The sequence below is a fragment of the Haliotis rufescens genome, unplaced genomic scaffold, assembly GCF_023055435.1.
Source record: "Haliotis rufescens isolate VD_foot unplaced genomic scaffold, xgHalRufe1.0.p SCAF_7, whole genome shotgun sequence".
Taxonomy (NCBI): Eukaryota; Metazoa; Mollusca; class Gastropoda; order Lepetellida; family Haliotidae; genus Haliotis; species Haliotis rufescens.
In genome coordinates this window covers 34,823,126-34,843,401 of record NW_025964361.1, presented here as the reverse complement: position 1 = coordinate 34,843,401, position 20,276 = coordinate 34,823,126, and the positions used below count along the sequence as shown (strand labels likewise).

At 44.1% G+C, this 20,276-nt stretch overlaps 1 protein-coding gene across 15 annotated transcripts in view; it reads right to left on the bottom strand.

Annotated features, from left to right (window-relative positions):
• Positions 1 to 20,276, bottom strand: part of LOC124117060 (CD109 antigen-like) — an 87,089-nt gene that overhangs the window by 23,297 nt on the left and 43,516 nt on the right. For 8 of the 15 annotated variants that reach the window (XM_048387583.1, XM_048387581.1, XM_048387574.1 and 5 more), the window contains exons 35-37: positions 19,760 to 19,862; positions 19,073 to 19,158; positions 18,045 to 18,189 (exon numbers count right to left, since the gene is read on the bottom strand). The exons of the other annotated variants lie outside the window; for them this stretch is intronic. In XM_048387583.1, coding sequence (XP_048243540.1) covers positions 18,172 to 18,189; positions 19,073 to 19,158; positions 19,760 to 19,862 — 207 coding nt within the window. In that variant the 3' untranslated portion in view covers positions 18,045 to 18,171. Of the gene's footprint in view, positions 1 to 18,044; positions 18,190 to 19,072; positions 19,159 to 19,759; positions 19,863 to 20,276 lie in introns of those variants that run through there. 15 annotated transcript variants of the gene reach the window in all.

Here is a 20,276-nt window from a genome sequence, read left to right as displayed (position 1 = left end):
TCAGTCTCTAAGTAGCCTTATCTTGATTAACTCATAATATTCAACTTAATATCGGACTATAGCAATGCTTACCTTGTTCTCAAACGCGCCATCCACATCGAAGCTGACGCTGTCGGTGACAATTTCTCCATCTTTCCTGACGTAATACACAATGATCCGGGCATTAGGCGCCATCTTGGATGTGACCGGGATGGAAAATGATGCGAGGTTTGCTTTGTTGATGTAGCCAGTGTCCACGATGGAACCACGAGACATTACCTGCAATGAATATCAGGTAAAGTTAGCATCTTGACAAGAGGAGCAGGCACGTATGACCAACAGGAACGCTTCAATCTCACTTTCTGTTTTAATATGAGATACTAAAGTATGTGTTTGTGTTGTACACAACATACCTGGTAGACCAGTTCGCTGATGGATTCGGTGACCTTGACGTCGAAATTCACATTGCTTCCGGCCTGTAAAACACAAACAAATTCTAACATAAGGATTCATTCAAATACCAATTGATGTCTGCTTTTGTTTGCGACGCAGTCTGCAACGTTCCTACATTCTTACATTTTAGGGAATTCCCAGAGGTTTCCCCAGAATGTGGAAGTAGTCTGCCTAAAGACGGTACCGTAAAAACGTACGACCGTCAAGAGCCACCGTCAGTTTCGTTGCCATGTGAAAGGGAAAGCCAAACAACCGTGTAAACTTCATACTAAATTATTATCCCCTATACCTCTTATAACTTCATTCATATTTGGACCCTTATCCGGGGTAGAACAGGTTGCTTGCCGTAAAAGGTGACTATGCTCGCTGATTTGGTTGATGCATGTCATCGTTTCCTAATTGCGTGGGTCGATGTTCATAATATCAATCACTGGATTATTTACAGACCGCCGTCATATATATATATATATAGCTGATTATGGCGTTAAGCAACAAACAAACAAAGCATTCACAGTTGGAGACAGAGACCTGAGATACTTACTGAAAGTTGTTGCGATTTCAGGAGCAGCTGGATGTAGTTGTCACTCGGTGAGTAGCTCTTCTCGATGTACTTGCTGGTGGAAACCTTGCCATACTTCACCTACAACCAAGACCATAGATGTGTCTTTTATGGGACGAATTCTTGCAGAACTATTACAAATTATATCGAAACGAAAAGTATGATTGAATACGCGGTTTTTGTATTTTTCATTTTCAATCAGTTTTGGGTGGACAACTAATATGAAGCTTAATATCATTAAAATATTTTCAACTCCGATTTGATACCCCTCTGCCTTAAGATCTGACATAGGGGAACACGTCAGGAGATCTTTCAAATAAACTTTCATTCTTGGTACTAACGAAGCATTCGGATCAGTACATGTGCTTTTTGTATCTCGAAAATGAGCGTAAAAGGGCAGTTCCAAATTGACAAAAAGAAGGGTTTGTTTTGTTCTGAGGGTTTTCATTTGTTCCGAGCTTTTGGAAAATAGAGACGATGGGTGGTAAAGCAACTTACCAAGCAGAAACTACGACTGACAACATGTAGTCAAACGGTGACAAGATACGAATTAGAGCAGCCGTATCGATTTAGAAAGCTGAGTGATGAGATCCTTTGTTTGAATTGGGCGGTCAATAAAGATGTATTTAATGTGATTTTCTGCTTTCTACGTTGGTTTAGCATATCTTGGGTGGCACGGGTGGCCCAGTCGTCTCAGGCGCAGCGATTCGCTGTGCAGAGTTGCGTCACTTTGGCACGCCAGAAACCTATGATTGTGGGTTCGAATCCCGGTTCACCCCGATTATGTATCTAGGTTTGTCAGCACCATACCCGTGCTCGTTGGTTTCACCGAAGTGGTGAACGTCTGAGACCTGCGTCACTTCGGGCTTTCCTCCCACATTAAGCTGACACGCCGTGATGTAACTGGAATACTGTTAAAAGCGGCGTTAGACCCAACTCACTCACTACTGTAACCTGACAACTAGCTACTGCATCGCCTCTAGGTCTGGTTAACTACATACTGGCTGTACTTACTGTAAGACTGACGCTGCTAGCATTGGCGGGGATGTGGACTTCAATGGGCACAAGCCCTGTGTCTGGGACTGAGAAAGTTTGGTCCGGGATGGTGTAGGAAGTCGTTCTTGGGTAGTAGAAGGCGGGAGTGGTCGTCTGTTTGATCTGACTTGTCACTCTTGTGCTCACGGTCACACGCTGGGTGCTTGTCTGGACTGGGCGACCGTCTTGTTGCTGGACTTGCAACTGCGGAAACACAACAATGATGACCAATGTAATTAGGAACCAGTGTCAGCAACCCAGCAACAATATACGTCATAAGTGAAGAAGTGACATCGGTTTCATTTAGAAGGGACTTCTTCCAAATCAACAGCAGCTGCCATAAAATCAGTTAATTTAAGAAAAGATCCTTTTGTTAATCATTTAGTTTTTTAGGTGACAATTTAACAGTAGTTTTGTTCTGTGAAGCGGACTGTTTCAACTCACATAGGCGATGTATTTGAGACCCGGCTTGAACGTCTTGGGGTCCGACGGGGCGAAGGACAGTTTGGTTGCGTACGTGTAGATCTTGACAGTGCTGGATACATTCAGTATTATACCAGTCAAGCCCTCCGTCACATTGGCGGTCACCTCGATCTTTTGGTCATTCAGGCCATAAGGGAACGCCTTCTCCATGTCAGCAAGGGATAGCGTCACCTTGCTCTCGCCATCAATCTGGAAATATATACAGCGATAACAAGGAAAGAAGCAAAGTGCCAAGGATTCAACCCAAAACACGATTTGCTACTGCTGCAGCTTCTACTTATGTCCCAACTACACCTACAAGACCTCTGTCATTTACTGTTCCAACTACATCAACGACTTATAAAACATTGAAGACTACTACGACCAATACACATGTACCACTAATACGACCAATACGCTTGTACTACTAAATGGACCAATACACATGTACCACTCCTAAGACAATGCGCATGTATTACGACAACGACCAATACGCATGTACTACTACTACTACGACCAATGCGCATGCCCCACTACTATGACCAATATGTGCATGTACTGCTACCATCACCAAAAGTCATGTACTACTACTACTACTACTACTACTTCTACGACGACGACGACGAATACGCATCTACTACTACTACTACTACTACTACTACTACTACTACTACTACTACAACGACGACGAGGACGACGACGAATACGCATCTACAACTACTACTACTACTACTACTACTACTACAACGACGACGACGACGACCAATACGCATCTACTACTACTACGGGTAATACGCATGTACTACTACTACGACAATACGCATCTACTACTACTACTACTACTACAACGACGACGAGGACGACGACGAATACGCATCTACTACTACTACGACGACGTCGAATACGCATCTACTACTACTACTACTACTACAACGACGACGACGACGACCAATACGCATCTACTACTACTACGGGTAATACCCATGTACTACTACTACGACAATACGTATCTACTACTACGACCAATTAGCTTGAACTACTACTGGATTTCCTTCTTCGACGTGTACTGGGGGGAGAACGATAACTACTACGAATACGACTACTCCGTCAACAACGACCACTGCTAATTCTACCACAGCAATGACTACTTTCAAGGCTACGGCTTCATCTACGTGGACTACGTCTACAACTACGACGACTACCTCCATTACTGATGCCGTTGCTAAGTAACATGTACATAAGTAACTCACAGCCATTGTCTTCGTGATCATGGGCTCCGCTCCGTGGTAGTTCCAGGGCCGGTAGTATCGCTCCAACTTGGCCTCCAAGTTGATCGTTCCCTTTACCGGCTTGCCATAGGTGTACCTGGATAAGAAGCCATCAGTGATGAGATAACGAAACACTGGTCAACCTGTTTTACATGGGGTAATTTTGACGGAAAACAGGCAGGGAAACATTCTCCCGAAAGTAACCCCATTTTGTGTTCCGGGGCAGAACATGTGCCTAGTTTGTGTTTAACGCCACACTCATCAATATTCCAGCTGAATGACGGTGGCCAGTAAATAATCGAATCTGGGCCAGACACTCCAGGATTGATATCATGAGCAGCGACCTACACGGTTGGTTGGTTTGGTTGGTGTTTTACGCCGCACTCGCAATATTCAGGCTATATGACGGCGGTCTGTAAATAATCGAGTCTGGACCAGACAATCCAGTGACTGATATCATGAGCATCGATCCACGCAATTGGGATCGATGACATGGTTTAACCACGTCAGCGAGCCTGACCACCCGAGCGAACCACACGGTCGGGATATGTTGATTCGCCTTCAACCAAGTTACCGAGCCTGACCATCTGATCCGATTACTTTTTAAGATCAGCATAGGTTGCTAGTGATAGATTTTGACTCGGAATCCTCCGTTTCTCAATTTATTCGCCTCTTACGACTAGAAATGGGGTGATGGGCACTTATTCTATTTCGGAGATAAAAACAATTTCGTGTTAGCCGATGTCGCGGACCTTGAAGTCGTTATGTGATGAGAACATCGCTGAATACAAAAACAGCTAAACCTCAACTCTTACAAAGAGCACCTGACGTCAGTTGCATGTTAAATAGGTTCACTTGGAATACTTGTAATCCTCAAACACAACAAAGGAAGGACACTCTTGACTTACTTGGCTTTGACTGTGGCAGTGATGTGGTCGTCAGACACAAGTCCATAGCTTGGTAGCTCTACTGTTACCTCGAATTTGGGCAAAACTGAAAGAACGAAAACCGTTCAGTGATTATCATGACTTGTACAATGACAGATTCATCATCACTGAGTTGTAGTCAGCTATGTTCCAGCTTCATCAGGGGCTTGAAAATGATCGTATCTGGACAGGGCAAAAAGTTACCGAAAGCATGAATTACGATCCACACAATCGTGGAACACAATTCGTCTAGACACTGTTCCTGATGAACGACTCTCAATTTTAGTCAGATTATGATTAATTCCAAACATGCCCTTCTAACTGATTAGTCAATTGGGTGGCTTCGTAGTTCTGAAGCGTCCGTACGTAATGCTCGCCGTCCGCGTTTAATTAACTTCTTGAGTTTACCGTGAAACAGCTGAATATTGTTAGGTGAGGTGATGTGAAATGGGGTTGAACGTCGCGTCCAAGATTATTGCACTTATATAGCGACGTGCATGTACGTATGTGTGTGTGTGTGCGTGACTGCTTGTATTAGCCCGGACTGATGCCGATTTATAGTGCTAGCTCACTGAGATACCATGCCGCAGTTTAACATGAATACCCCACTCAGACACAGTATACTGACTCCGAGCCGACCAGTCCTTGTTTTAGCCCCTTAATGCTGAGCGCCAGACAGGGTAACAACAAGTACCATCTTTTAACGTCTTTTGGTGTGCCGCGGTCGGGGATCGAACCCCGGACCTTCCGCACTCCCGACGGACGCTCTACCACTAGACCACGGAGGCGGTCTCTGAATATTGCCAACACGTTGTAAACCCAAACTCGTAACCTCACTCACTAATTCAGTCGGAGAAATGTTCTTGTCAAAATCTTACCATATTCAGCGATGGTGAACACCTTCTCTTCTGTCACAGTCTGCAAGACATACAGATTCAGAATTATCACCAAGTTACAGATTTTTCAATATAGATGTAATAAATACATTATCAAGGACATATGGACGATGAATGCATGTAGGAACGTTCAGTTCTTTCGGGGTGACGTAAAATAGGGTTTAACGTCACGTCCAAGATTATTGCACTTAAGATTATAGCGACGTGCATGCACGTTGTGTGTGTGTGTGTGTGTGTGTGTGTGTGTGTGGCTGCTTGTACTAGTCCGGACTGATGTCGATTTATAGTGCTAGCCCACTGAGATACCATGCCACAGACTAACATGAATACCCTACTCAGACACAGAAAATTGACTTCGAGCCGACCAGTCATTGTTTTAGTGCCAGGCAGGGTAACAACAAGTACCATATTTTAAACTCTTTTTGGAATGGCGCGGCCGGGGATCGAACCCCGGACCTTCCGCACTCCGGTTGGACGCTCTACCACTAGACCACGGAGGCGGCCTCAGTTCTTAGTCAGAGATAATGGGGTAAAATACTTACACCGGCTGTGACCTTGATCTTCCAGTCACCGAGTACAGGTTGGCTTGGGGTGGGGAGGTAGTTTGTGATGACGCCGCTAGCGTCCTTCAGTGCCACCCACTGCTTGATTTTGTTAGAGTTGGAATCCTGAAAAACATTGAAAAACATGGTGTATTTATACATGACGACGATGCAGAGACTCTGGGATATTATCACACATTAAAAAATATTGTCTACATAATTATTTGTATTATTATTTCGAACTTTTTCAAATGTATGTCCAACATAGAATTGTGTATTGACACATTGTCAAGTATCAACAATTAATAAATTGCTGTTTGCTTAATATTAAATGCAATACAGTAAAGTACGGTTATAACGAACTCTAAGGGACTACTAATTTTAGTTCGTTATAACCGTAGTTCGTTATAAGCACATACAGCATAACTTCAGCAAATAGTCGGGACCAAAAAAGTAAGTTCTTTATATCCGTCAGTTCGTTAAAAGCGTGTTCGTTATAACCGTAGTTTACTGTGAGTTGTAAAGCCGTAAGGTGTTACTCACGACGATGTCGATGTTCATGGCGCCGGTGTACAGTTTCATGTCGGGGAACATGGCAAAAGCCCGGAAATGGACTGAAATTAACGAATGAAATAATTTTAGATCCACATCGCAAAGTAATTTGGCGTCATACATGAAGAGGAAATCACCAACCAGAACCACTGTTTTTTTCTACTGGCAACCGTTGTTGTTGTAAAGGCGTTTCTTGGGAGCAGTGCAAGTCGTGGCACCACGCTAAGTGCGAGGGGCAGTCAGATGGGGAGTTGGATATATACATTGCCACCTTCGACAGAAGTCTGACGCTTCATGATCAGCAGTCATAGGTCTTATTCATCAGAAAACATTTGGACCCTCCGGACTGATGAATAGCAATGGCTCCTACCAATTCCAACTGAATCAAATGGAACTAGAAGACCCTGTGTTCCACAACTGTTCCTGATTTCGATTCTTACCATTTTAACAGGTCATGTCAGAACGACGTTTCGCGAACTTTGATCGATGAATTAAATGACCATTTAACAAGATATCGACATCACGGGTTTGAAACTGGCGTCTTCCATACTACGCTACAAAAATTTCAAGGAGAAAATTCTGGATTTACAATTTGAAGACTGGCTGAAAGAACAGGTCATTCCACATTCTGGAAGTACTTCACTCAAGCTATGCAAGTCTCTTTTGTTTCAAATGTTTATCCCACTGAAGCAAGAGAGAGACGATGATATGGAGGGAATTAGTCGTACATCCCTTTACTTGTTCGGAACACTCCGTGTTCACCTTTCCGAAGTTGCATGATTAGAAAAAGCATTACGATCACTTTCCCAATCTGAACAGCGGCGCTTTGATTGGTCGGATGAAAGTTCCGTCTGGCGTGACCGGTAATGGGATGTTTTGTTTGTTTGTTGTTTAACGCCGTACTCAGCAATATTCCAGCTATATGACGGCGGTCTGTATATGATCGAGTCTGGACCAGACACTCCTATGAGTGCGTAAGGGGATGTCTTCAGATCATTGTTTCGGGGTAGCGAAAACCGAGATGCGATTTTAAAGAGATTGTTAAGGTACTGCACTGCCTTATTTTACTCCCGGACATCTGATTAAACCCCGCGGACCCTCTGGGGTCATCGCGTGCGCATTAGTGACCAACTCATGTTATTCCGGGACAAGCCGAATAGCGGGTTACGAAAAGGGGCGAGCGGTGACGAATGTCGCGGACGCTCTGGGGCGCTCCCGGACGCTCTCGGACGCTCCCGGACGCTCCCGGGCGCTCACGGACTTTTACACAGAAGGACCCGTAAACTGTTTCGTCGACTGACCTGTTTTACCAGGCTTGTACATGGCCTTGTCCGTCTGGATGAAGATGGACATGCTCTTGTGGTTGTAGGTCAGCGTTGTCTCCTTACTGAAGGTCAAACCACCACTTCCTGTCACCTTCAGCTTGTAGCTTCCGCTGTTGAGATCTTTGGGAACCTGATCATGTAAGGAATCAAATGTGATCCCAATTCAAACAGTGTTTCTACAGTGAATATCTATATCCACATCAAGTAATGTCTCACCAAACCAAACAATGAAAGTGATAGAGGTAGACACGAGCAAATGAACCAGAAAAAACAGTGTTATTTAACGCCACAACCAGCAATATTTAAGATATACCATGATGGCCTCAACACAGTCTTTTCTTGTTTAACGCCGCACTAAATATTCCGCACAAATATTCCAGCCCCACGATGGCGGTCTGTACATAATCGAATCTGGACCAGACAATCCAATAACTGACATTGGGAGCAATAATTGCATCGAGCAATTGGGTTACGATAAGATGCATCAACCAAGTCAGCGAGCCTGACCACCAGATCCCGTTAGTCACCTCTTACGACAAGCCTGATCGCTTTTTACGGCAAGCATGGGTTGCTGGAGACCTATTCCAACCCGGATCCTATTCAAACATCAATGACTGAGTGGGTGTGCATGGTTGTACGCCGCTTTTAGCAATATTCCAGCAATATCACTGCGGGGGACACCAGAAAAAGGCTTCACACATTGTACGCATGTCGGGAATCGAACCCGGGTCTTCGGCGTGACGAGCGAACGCTCTAACCACTAGGCTACCCGACCGCCCCTGATCCACATCAAAAAGTGGTCCAACTAACCAGCAGAGATCCACGCCGTCAGGGTACGATGACACTCACTCACCTAATTCTCATATTGTTGTGAGGTGAAATGGTGTTTAACGTCGCGTCCAAGATTATTGCACTTATATAGCGACGTGCATGTACGTGTGTGTGTTTGTGTGGCTGCTTGTACTAGTCCGGACTGATGCCGATTTATAGTGCTAGCTCACTGAGATACCATGCCGCAGATTAACATGAATACCCCACTCAGACACAGTATACTGACTCCGAGCCGACCAGTCCTTGTTTTAGCCCCTTAATGCCGAGCGCCAGACAGGATTACAACAAGTACCATCATTTAACGTCTTTTGGTATGCCGCGGCCGGGGATTGAACCCCGGACCTTCCGCTCTCCGGGCGGACGCTCTACCACTAGACCACGGAGGCGGTCTCTCATATTGTAGTTATAACTACCCAATCCTCAGATCTACTTTATCCAGGAGCCTACACATAATATAGACTTTAGGTAGACAGATTTATTGATGATGAATAACTCGATCCGTGTATTAATATTAAACAATAGAATAAATAAAATGGTTCTAATTACCTTGATGGTTATACTTTTGGGCTGACCTGTAAATGAAATAAAACACTGATTTTCAAAAGCAATGTATATAGCTACATAGGTTATAGGATACTCGGATACTGTTGGTTTGTTAACAAATAGCGATAATAATGCTCATTCTGAATGGTTACCTACCTTGCACTAGAACTCCGCTTGCAGAAGCGATGGATTGCGTCCCCTTAACGAGCGCGGCCTTGACATTGACGTTAGCGGTGGCTTTGAGGATGTTGGCACTGACCTCAAAATCCATGCCCGGTCTGACGGATGTCGGGGAGAGCACGACATAGGAACTGGAACCAAAATGGCATGTCTATATTTGATCTATACTTGGTCGACATATGCAGGAACTACATCATATTGAAAATGTTCTCCTATGTCGAGGCGTGAGTTTAAGGTCGCATTTATTGAGTGAGGGAGTTGGGTTTAACGTCGCTTTTAACGATATCAGTAAGGAAGTTGGGTTTACGCAACTTTGGACAGTATGTCAGTAAATTCACGTTGTGTCAGCTTCGTGTGAAGGAGTGAGTGAGTGAGTATTGTTCAACGCCGCTTTTAGCAATATTCCAGCAATATCACGACGGGGGACACCAGAAATGGGCTTCACACATTGTACCCATGTAAGGAATCGAACCCGGGTCTTCGGCGTGACGAGCGAACGCTTTAAACACTAGGCTACCCGACCGCCCCTCGTGTGAAGGAAAGCCCCAGTGATGCAGCTCTTACACGTCTACCACTTATAGCCATGACGAATCTGGGATTCGAACCCATGCTTCTGACACACGCAATTCTGTACAGCATGCCATGGACGCCTGGGCCACCCGTGCCTCCGACACGTATATTAATGATATAATAATAACGACGTAATGATACAGGACTGTCCAACATTGAATATGAAAAGGATATGCGCTTCATCATACGGCTGCTACACGCGTGGTCACAATACGAAAGGGTGCACGGGTGGCAGAGTTGCGCCCCTTCGGAACGCCAGAAACCTATGATCGTGGTAAACGTCTAAAGTCTGCATCATTTCGGGCTTTCCTCCCACATTATGCCGACATGCTGTGATATAACTGGAATACTGTTCAAAGCGGCGTTAAACCCAACTCACTCAATCATTCAAAGCGGCGTTACACCAAACGCACTCCAATGTATCGTAAGTGTGCACGGTAAACCTGACCTGGAGGACCGGCTATCAATGTTTCTGTAACTCTAAAATCTGAAACGTCAATCAAGATTGTCGTGCGGTACACGCAAAACCAAAGAGATTTACAGAGTTGACATGGCCTTACTTATATTAACTCGTCATCAAGTCGAGAGACGTATCTTTCCATTAATCTTGAAGGTTTTCATCTGACACGCCGGGATACAACTGGAAAACTGTTCAAAGAGGCGTTAAACCAAACTCACTCACAATACAAAATGTAGGGCACGTTGCTGCGACCCCTGATGCTGATACATTTGCATGAGACTCGTGAAGATCCGGGTTAGAATAGATCTTCAGCAACCCATGCTTGTCGTAAGAGTCGACTAACGGGATCGGGTGGTTAGGCTCGCTGACTTGGTTGATGCATGTTATCGTATCCCAATTGCGTGGATCGATGCTCATGGTGCCAATCACTGGACTGTCTGGTCCAGGTATGACCGCCGTCATATAGTTGGAATATTGCATAGTCCCCTTTTAAGTAAGTATGGGTTGCTGAAGATCTATTCTACCCCGGAATCTTCACAGGTCAAAATATCTGTGTCAATAAATATGCCTGTATAAGCTGCATTGGCAGATTTACGGCTTCACTGCATTATTTTGAAAATTTAGCTCCACCTTACATTTGTCGATGTGGCAACACAAGGCGATACCGTGCGTTTCCTAACTGCAATGTTATTAAGCATTGCACCATGTCCGTATGTGAAGTGAGTGGCTACGTTTAAGCGCCACTTTTGACAGCATTCCAGCACGACGGAGTACACCAAAAATGAATTTTACCCATTTTTCCCATGTTGGTCATCGAATCAAGGCCTATGGCGCGAGTCGCGAACGCTTTTAACACCAGGCAAGGCTACCACCCTTGTCTATCAATTGACTGAGTGAGTGTGATTTTACGCCGCATTGGGCAATATTCCAGCAATATCACGGTGGGGAAATGGACACATTCTACCCATGTGGGGAATCGGACCCAGGTCCGGCGTGACGAGCGAACGCTTTAACTTACTAGGCTAGTCAGCCACTCCTGTGTCTATCACAGTAACAGACACACATACCCTACACCACTGTTTCCTACTTGTCGTGCGCCCGTGAAGATCCGGGGTAAAATAGGTCTTCAGCAACCCATGCTTGCCGTAAAAGACGACTATGCTTGTTGAATCATCACGGCGAAAAAGCGCTGCGGTGGTAGCGATAATGGCAGACTTAATACGCATGGAATTTGTGTAAAACAACATTTACTCGCTGAATACACCAACCTTTCCGATTCGTTACAGGGTGATTAAATTTTTACACTGATGGACATGTAACCAGGGTAACATTTATCAGGTGATTAATTTAATTCCTAGTCTCGTGGTTAAAGCGATCGATCGTCATATTGGAAGCCGGGCTTAGTTCGTCACAAGGGTACAATGTCATTTGTTTGTTTGTTTGTTGTTTAACGCCGCACTCAGCAAAATTTCAGCTATATGACCGCGGTCTGTAAATAATCGAGTCACCACACTATCCAGTGATTGACATCATGAGCATCGATCCACGCGGGATATGGCGATATGCATCAACCAAGGCAGCGAGCCTGACCATCCCATCCCGTTAGTCGCCTCTTACGACAAGCATAGTCGCCTCTTACGGCAAGCATGGGTCGCTGAAGACCTATTCTACCGGATCTTCACGGGTTTGGGTACAATGTGGTGTATAAGTCCACCGTGATATTGCTGGAATATTGCTAAGTATGGCGTACATCCATTCTCATCTACTCACCTCGACTTAAACAACTTTCAAACAAGTTATGTTGCCAGATCATTTAAGCCGAAATTGAAACATCAATTTAGTGTAAAATTCGCGAACTTTTGTTGCAAAAATATGCTATGGCTTCGGGATCAGTGTTCTGATAGAGCTCAGAAAAGTCAACGCTTGTGTCCTGCGCGGTGGTTTCGTTTTATGTTTTATGGTTTTTTTGGGTAAAATGACCAGCAGTTGTAATGAGGAACAGGTGAATCTTTGTTAAAATTATTTTTTTGAAATTCGACACCCGGTGCCTGGTTCCAAGTCGCATTACCACTGCCACCGCTTTAGGGAATAAGGCACCAAGATACACGAGATCATATCTTGGTACAGTGGAAATATGTTAACTCGAAGACTCGGTGACAATCGAACAGAATTTTCTACATGTCGATTTCGAGACAAGCGAAGTGCCAATATTGGAAAATAGTTCTGTTGCGACTCTGATGGCACCACTAGTCACTTCGGTTAAACGATATTTCGATACAGTGGAGTTCAATTTAACGAGGTTTTATTGTTATATTTGTGTATTGATAAACTAAAGCCTATTTGTGAAATAAAATGTATACTTACTCTTTGGCGAACGTCGCCCCCAGGAGGACAACTAGGACGAAGAACTTCAGCATCGTGGCTACCTGGAAAACAAGAAGAGAAGTGAACTTTGGTTTGAACACTGAAATGTACCTCACATTCATTTACGTTGTTTGAAAGATTACCGTGTGCCGACTGACATTTGATAACAATGCCCCGGATATCTGAACACCATCAGGAAATTACGACAATACTGCAAACGATTGTTTTTTTTATTAAATTGAAAGACATTGTGTAACTTGATTTTATATCTCGATATTATCAATGTCCTTACTGACAGAAGTCACCACCTAATCTCGTTAAGCCGGTGATTAAATACAAATAGTTCCCTTCAACCTGGTATGTTATGTCCGAGAAATGCAATAAATGAAATTGTGAATTTGTTGACAGCTCTATTTCACGAGTCAATTGTACTTTTATAATACTAAGGCATTGAGTTGACAACTATCCATGCACAGCTATATATATGAAAACGCCAAATCAATGAAATATTTAATGTCCGAGAAACGGAAATAAAAGAGCTGTCAAAATCTCGATGGCTCAATTTTGAGAGTGGATTTCAATTCTGTAATGGCAAACGTTTTCATTAAATAAGCATTAATATAGAGCGAAATTAGAACGCCTCGCCGCCGAACTTTTCTCAGCAATCGATTTTCAGTTAAATATAGATATACATTATACTTATATGAGAATAAAAACTCAGAACGTCTTGAAAGTTTTTCTCAATCACCAAATCGTGATCATAAACATGCGGGTCCAGGAATTTCTTTTTGAAACAATCGTCTACTAAAGTGCGTATACAGTACACGGTACTTTCAAGGATATCAGATGAAAAGGCAAGGTCGTGAAGAAAGTGTATGGGGATCCCACACGACCGTTGTACCCAAAGTTTCTCACCTTAACAAAGTCAGCCCCTCAGCTCATCTGGGCCAAAAGCGGGTGGTCTTATATAGCGTCCCCACGGGGAGACAAAGCAGGTGACCGACCATATCTCAAGTGTTTTTAAATATGTTCCTTTTAGCTGACAGGGTACACACACCACGAGATTACACGTGTGACATTCAACTCTACCCGCCGAGTTGATTCCCTCCACCCGGGCTGATCACATTCAGCTCTACCCGCCGAGTTGATTCCTTCCACCGGGGCTGATCACATTCAGCTCTACCCGCCGAGTTGATTCCCCCAACCAGGGCTGATCACATTCAGCTCTACCCGCCGAGTTGATTCCCTCCACCAGGGCTGATCACATTCAACTCTACCCGCCGAGTTGACTCCCTCTACCCGGGCTGATCACATTCAGCTCTACCCGCCGAGTTGATTCCTTCCACCGGGGCTGATCACATTCAGCTCTACCCGCCGAGTTGATTCCCCCAACCAGGGCTGATCACATTCAGCTCTACCCGCCGAGTTGATTCCCTCCACCAGGGCTGATCACATTCAACTCTACCCGCCGAGTTGATTCCCCCAACCAGGGCTGATCACATTCAGCTCTACCCGCCGAGTTGATTCCCTCCAACAGGGCTGATCACATTGAACTCTACCCGCCGAGTTGACTCCCTCTACGCGGGCTGATCACATTCAGCTCTACCCGCCGAGTTGATTCCCCCCACCAGGGCTGATCACATTCAGCTCTACCCGCCGAGTTGATTCCCCCAACCAGGGCTGATCACATTCAGCTCTACCCGCCGAGTTGATTCCCTCCACCAGGGCTGATCACATTCAACTCTACCCGCCGAGTTGACTCCCTCTACCCGGGCTGATCACATTCAGCTCTACCCGCCGAGTTGATTCCTTCCACCGGGGCTGATCACATTCAGCTCTACCCGCCGAGTTGATTCCCCCAACCAGGGCTGATCACATTCAGCTCTACCCGCCGAGTTGATTCCCTCCACCAGGGCTGATCACATTCAACTCTACCCGCCGAGTTGATTCCCCCAACCAGGGCTGATCACATTCAGCTCTACCCGCCGAGTTGATTCCCTCCAACAGGGCTGATCACATTGAACTCTACCCGCCGAGTTGACTCCCTCTACGCGGGCTGATCACATTCAGCTCTACCCGCCGAGTTGATTCCCCCCACCAGGGCTGATCACATTCAGCTCTATATATGGTTTAACGCAATTTATTCCAGCAATATCACGGCGGGGGACACCCATGAAGGGAATCGAACGTCTTCGGCGTGACGAGCGAACACTTTAGCCACCAGGCAACCAACCGCCCTAGTTAGTATTAGTATTTGTGTGGGGTGGAGCGGCGTTTGAAGCGCGTACAAAGTAAGACCTTCATGCGTTATAGTCTGTGACATTCGTAAATGCAGCGTTTATCAATTTCCATTTATTGAGATACACTTGTACCCCCGGAGATGCATGGATTTAAATACAATATTGGTATGGCATCGATATTCAAATTGCATTCATCCGGTTTATTTTTTGCACCTGCATTATATATGAAAACGGGTTTATACTGTACAAAACTGATATATTAGGGTCGTTACAACCAAAATATCTGCAATCGAAGCAAATTTATTGTACTGAGATGCGATCTCCAACTTTGCTGAAGATGTTTGATGATGTTAGTTAATGAATCTTCATGATAACACGAAATATGACGATTCAACTCATGATAAGGTGTTCATACATTTGAAATTGGCCAACAAGGGTATGGATTTAATTAATTAAGGAAATATCTTCCAAAATAAATATATGTTTCAAAATCAAGATATCATACTCCTATACCAACACCATTGCATCCAAAAATTTCGAAACAAAAAGTCATGCAAAATGCATTCGATGGTACATCCAGCAAATGTGTTTGCAAATACACCCACATTCCTATGCACCTGCTGAACATATCATCACTGGTTATCGCTAGTTTTTGGAAGGATTCACAAGCTCCATGAGAATTTCTATGACTTCAAATTACCACTTTTGTCACAAAACTCATTTCTTACAGTTCTTGCTGAATGAAGTGGACATGGTAACCATTGTTGGTGCATTCAGACCCGTTGCACGTCATCGTACTCCAGCCGCGTGGCCCCGATTATGTTTCAAGGTTTGTCAGCACCACACCCGTGCTCGTGGGTTTCACCGAAGTGGTAAACATCTGAGACCTGCATCACTTCGGGCTTTCCTCCCACATTAAGCTGACACGCCGTGATATAACTGGAATACTGTTAAAAGCGGCGTTAAACCCAACTCACCCACCCATCCAGCCGCGTGGGACGTTGCTCGTAATATTGATCACTTGATGGTCTGGTCCTGATTATTTTCAGGTTCCGTCTCAGCTTGAATATTGCTGAGGACGGATGCAAGGAAACAACTAAGTCATCCATCAATACACAGTTCCAGTTGTAAAGAACTATTCAGAGAACTATTCAGAAAGTAGCATGTTTTTACAGATTTATAATGATACGGTTTTTCCCTTTTTGTGTGTTCAGTTGCATCCCTGAGGTATGTTCGGAACCTATGCTAGGGGGTTCGAATCGCACTGGTTATAGTCTTTGGTTTGTCAGCAGCTTGCCAGTGCCCGTGGATTTCACCAAGCTGGTCAACGTCTAAGACCTGCGTTACATCAGGCTTTCCTTACGCTGCGAGTTAACTAAAATACTGTTCAAGTAAACCAGTTGTAAACACGAACATTCTTTTGGAGGTTTTGATGAGTCATTTGATTAATTATCTTTAGCATTCATTCATCCATGTTGATTATTATGTGCATGTACAGTGTCATGTTGACACATCTATATCCACCTACCAATTGCAACAATTGTGTTGGGAGAAGACAAACAGGCTGTAATCCCTTGAATTCATTGACAATAATACCTTCAAACAACCTATTCATGAATATCTGTAGTGTGCCTGCCTGCCGATATTCGTTATCTACGGAAGTGAGATATACAGAGAAACGACCACGGGATAGTCACCACCTCATTTAAATCAGATGTTAGTTCTTGCTACTGCTTCACAGAGGTCTAAGGACATCCCCTTACGGGGTCACGTCAGAACGATCTTTCACCCGACCAATCAGAGCGCCACCTACCAGATCAGGAAAGTGACAGTCGAAATATGTTTTCTAATCATGCAACCTCGAAAAAGTTAACACGGGTTATTCCGAACGACAGATACGGCTGTACGACGGCTGAAATTGTCGTACATCTCTCGCTTCAATGGGATAAACATTTGAACGAAAGAGACTTTGCATAGCCCATGGGAAGTACAGTAAACTACGGTTAAAACGAAGTCAAAGGGACCACTAATTTTAGTTCGATATAACCGCAGTACGTTATAAGCATATATACAGCACAAATACAGCAATTGACCGGGACCATACATAAAGTTCGTTATATCCTTCAGCTCGTTATAAGCGTGTTCGTTATAAACGTAGTTTACTGTACTGCCACATAGTCTCGGCCATCTATTAGACATTCCAGAATATTCTTTTGTTCAGTTTTCAAATTTTGAATCAAGAACTTCGTCAAAATATTTCAAAGCGACGTAGTCTGGAATGGAAGTCGCCAGTTTGTCACTAGTGCCGTATAGGTCAAGAAAACTGCTTTCTGATTGGCTAATGTCGACTTCTTGTTAGTTATTTCATTGGTCGGTCAAAGTTCGCGAAAGGTTGTTCTGACGTGACCTGTAATGGGATGTGATCAGACCTTTGTTTTGCGATGGCGAGGACTAAGATCTGATTTTATAAAGATTGGAGAGTCATATGTATGTCATGTTTATACCGTTTTTAATTTTAACAAAATCAGTAAATGCGCTATCGTGTCACTGGGTTTTCTGGTCTATCACTGGTACTGGTCGTATCACTGGCCCCACAGAGTATTGCTCTGCGGGTGTCAGGCAACAAACAAGCACTTACTTTTTATGCACATTCTGTGAGTGTTGGTGCTACCGGTAGGGTGGGACACGCCTACCCATTTCGCGAACACTCTGGCATCATCACTGATTTTTTTGTGCACAATTCATTTAATTTTAATCGCTATTTTTCCTTATACGCCACATGCTATTTGTTTCGGCGAAAAATCGAGATGTGATATTCTCTGCCGATGACGTTGTGATAAATTCAATACAAACAAAGAGTATGTTTATAATGGACATTTTATTACATAAACGCGCAACATGAAATATGTAGAACACATTCTTCCTTCTTGATGTCTCCGAATGTGACGTGATCTTCTCTGTGTGGTGATTCTCTCAGTGAGTGTGTTCATCTCCCGGCCTTGGCCTAGAAATACAGACGTCAAAGTTGTCAAATAATTTCTGCAGTGAAATCTTGCACACATCACACAAATAATGCACACATAGTCTGCCGTTCAACCATACACACATCACGCAGCTGATACACACGTAGTCTGCCTTGCAACCATACACACATCACACAGTTGATGCACACATTGTCTGCCGTGCAACCATACACACATCACACAGCTGATGCACACATTGTCTGCCGTGCAACCATACACACACCACACAGTTAATGCACACATTGTCTGCCGTGCAACCATACACACATCACACAGCTGATGCACACATTGTCTGCAGGAAAATCATACTGACAGACATAATTAAGGGAACATGTACTAATGGAAGCCTGTGTGTGCTCTACCACGGTATATATTACATCGTAACTCCCCTGAAACTGACTTGAGTTCATCGACAAGGTAGTGCGTCATCAAGACGAGACAACACCCAAACCCAGTTGTCTGTTTACCTGGTTTTGTTCACATATCTTCGATTATATTATACAGATACAGTAAACTACGGTTTTAACGAACTCAAAGGGACCACTAATTTTATTTCCTAATAACCGTAGTTCGTTAAAAGTATGTATACAGCAATTGGCCTGGACAAAGAAATAGGTTCGTTATATCGGTCATTTCGTTATAAACGCAGTTTACTGTACAGTACAATGTGAAGTGCATCTAAGTAATGGATAACGATATAACATATCATCATCGTTAGACCATAGGACTATAAATGTAGCAAGATCAAAATATCAATTCTTGTATTTAATCTCCCAGGTGATATTCAGTTATCCGGGGTCGCGGTGTAGTTTTTTACATCAAAGGTTTTCGATGTGTTATACATAACATCACATCAGAACTCACCACGCAGTTTTCACACTCCACACACACGCTACAGATGTTGGAATTCTTCAGAAGCTTGGACTGGTAGAACGCTGTCACTTGATTGGCTGAAAAAGGAAATGAACGCATTCTATTGGCAGATAGCAGTGTGCTTTGTAAGTGCAACATAATAATCCTAAAGGTTTTAATGTTCAGAGGCAATATCCTGAATGAGTGAGCAGACACACGCATTATTCTGTTTTGGTTTTGTTTGTTTGTTGTTAAACGCCGCACTATTCCAGCTATATAACGGCGGTCTGCAAATAATCGAGTCTGGATCAGACAGTTCAGTGACTGACCTCATGAGCATCGATCCACGCAATTGGGATCGATGACATGCATGAATCACGTCAGCGAACCGGACCAACCGATCCCGTTAGACATCTGTCTACTACTCACTGTGGGTGGTTGTAACGCCTCTTTGAACAGTATTTGATTAAAATCACAGCATGTTAACTAAATGTGCGCGAAAAGTCAAAATTGGCGTTTACAGCTATTATGAAACCCATGATCACAAATGTGCTGCTGACGGACCTTGAATCATATAGAGGGCGAGTTACGTGATTCGACCACATGTTCAGCGGTCCCGGTACGACTAAGGGACGTAACTCCAACATCTCATTGCGGCGCCTTGGACACACATCGATAATGATAGAATTTGACACTTACTTGGCTCATAGTAGTCGTAGACTCTGACAGGAACGGGCTGTGACTTGGCTACAAGACCTGTTCTCTGGAGGGTGACGGACAGACACACTGGGGTGGTCCCGATCTGTGACATTAGCAGAGTCGAGTTAGTAACACAAACAGTAGAATCTTGTCATAAAGTTTTGTTCCAATAAGGCCAATGTGCACAATACCATTGTAGCGCTGAATATTTTAAAATTATTTTAAGCTGGACTGTAATTATTGAGGGTGAGGTGGGTCGAACTGAGGCTTAACATCGCGTTCAAGATTGTTGCACGTGTGCGTATGTGCGTGTGTGTGTGTGTGTGTCTGATTGTACTAGTCAGGAAAAATACCGATTTTATAGTGCCAGCCCACTGATATACCACGCCGCAGTTGACAAGAATACTCCACTCAGACACAGTATACTAATGCCGAGGGCCAGGTGGGGTAACAACAAGTACCATCTTTTAAGGCCTTTTTGTACGACTGGGTCGGGGATCGAAACCACGACCTTCCG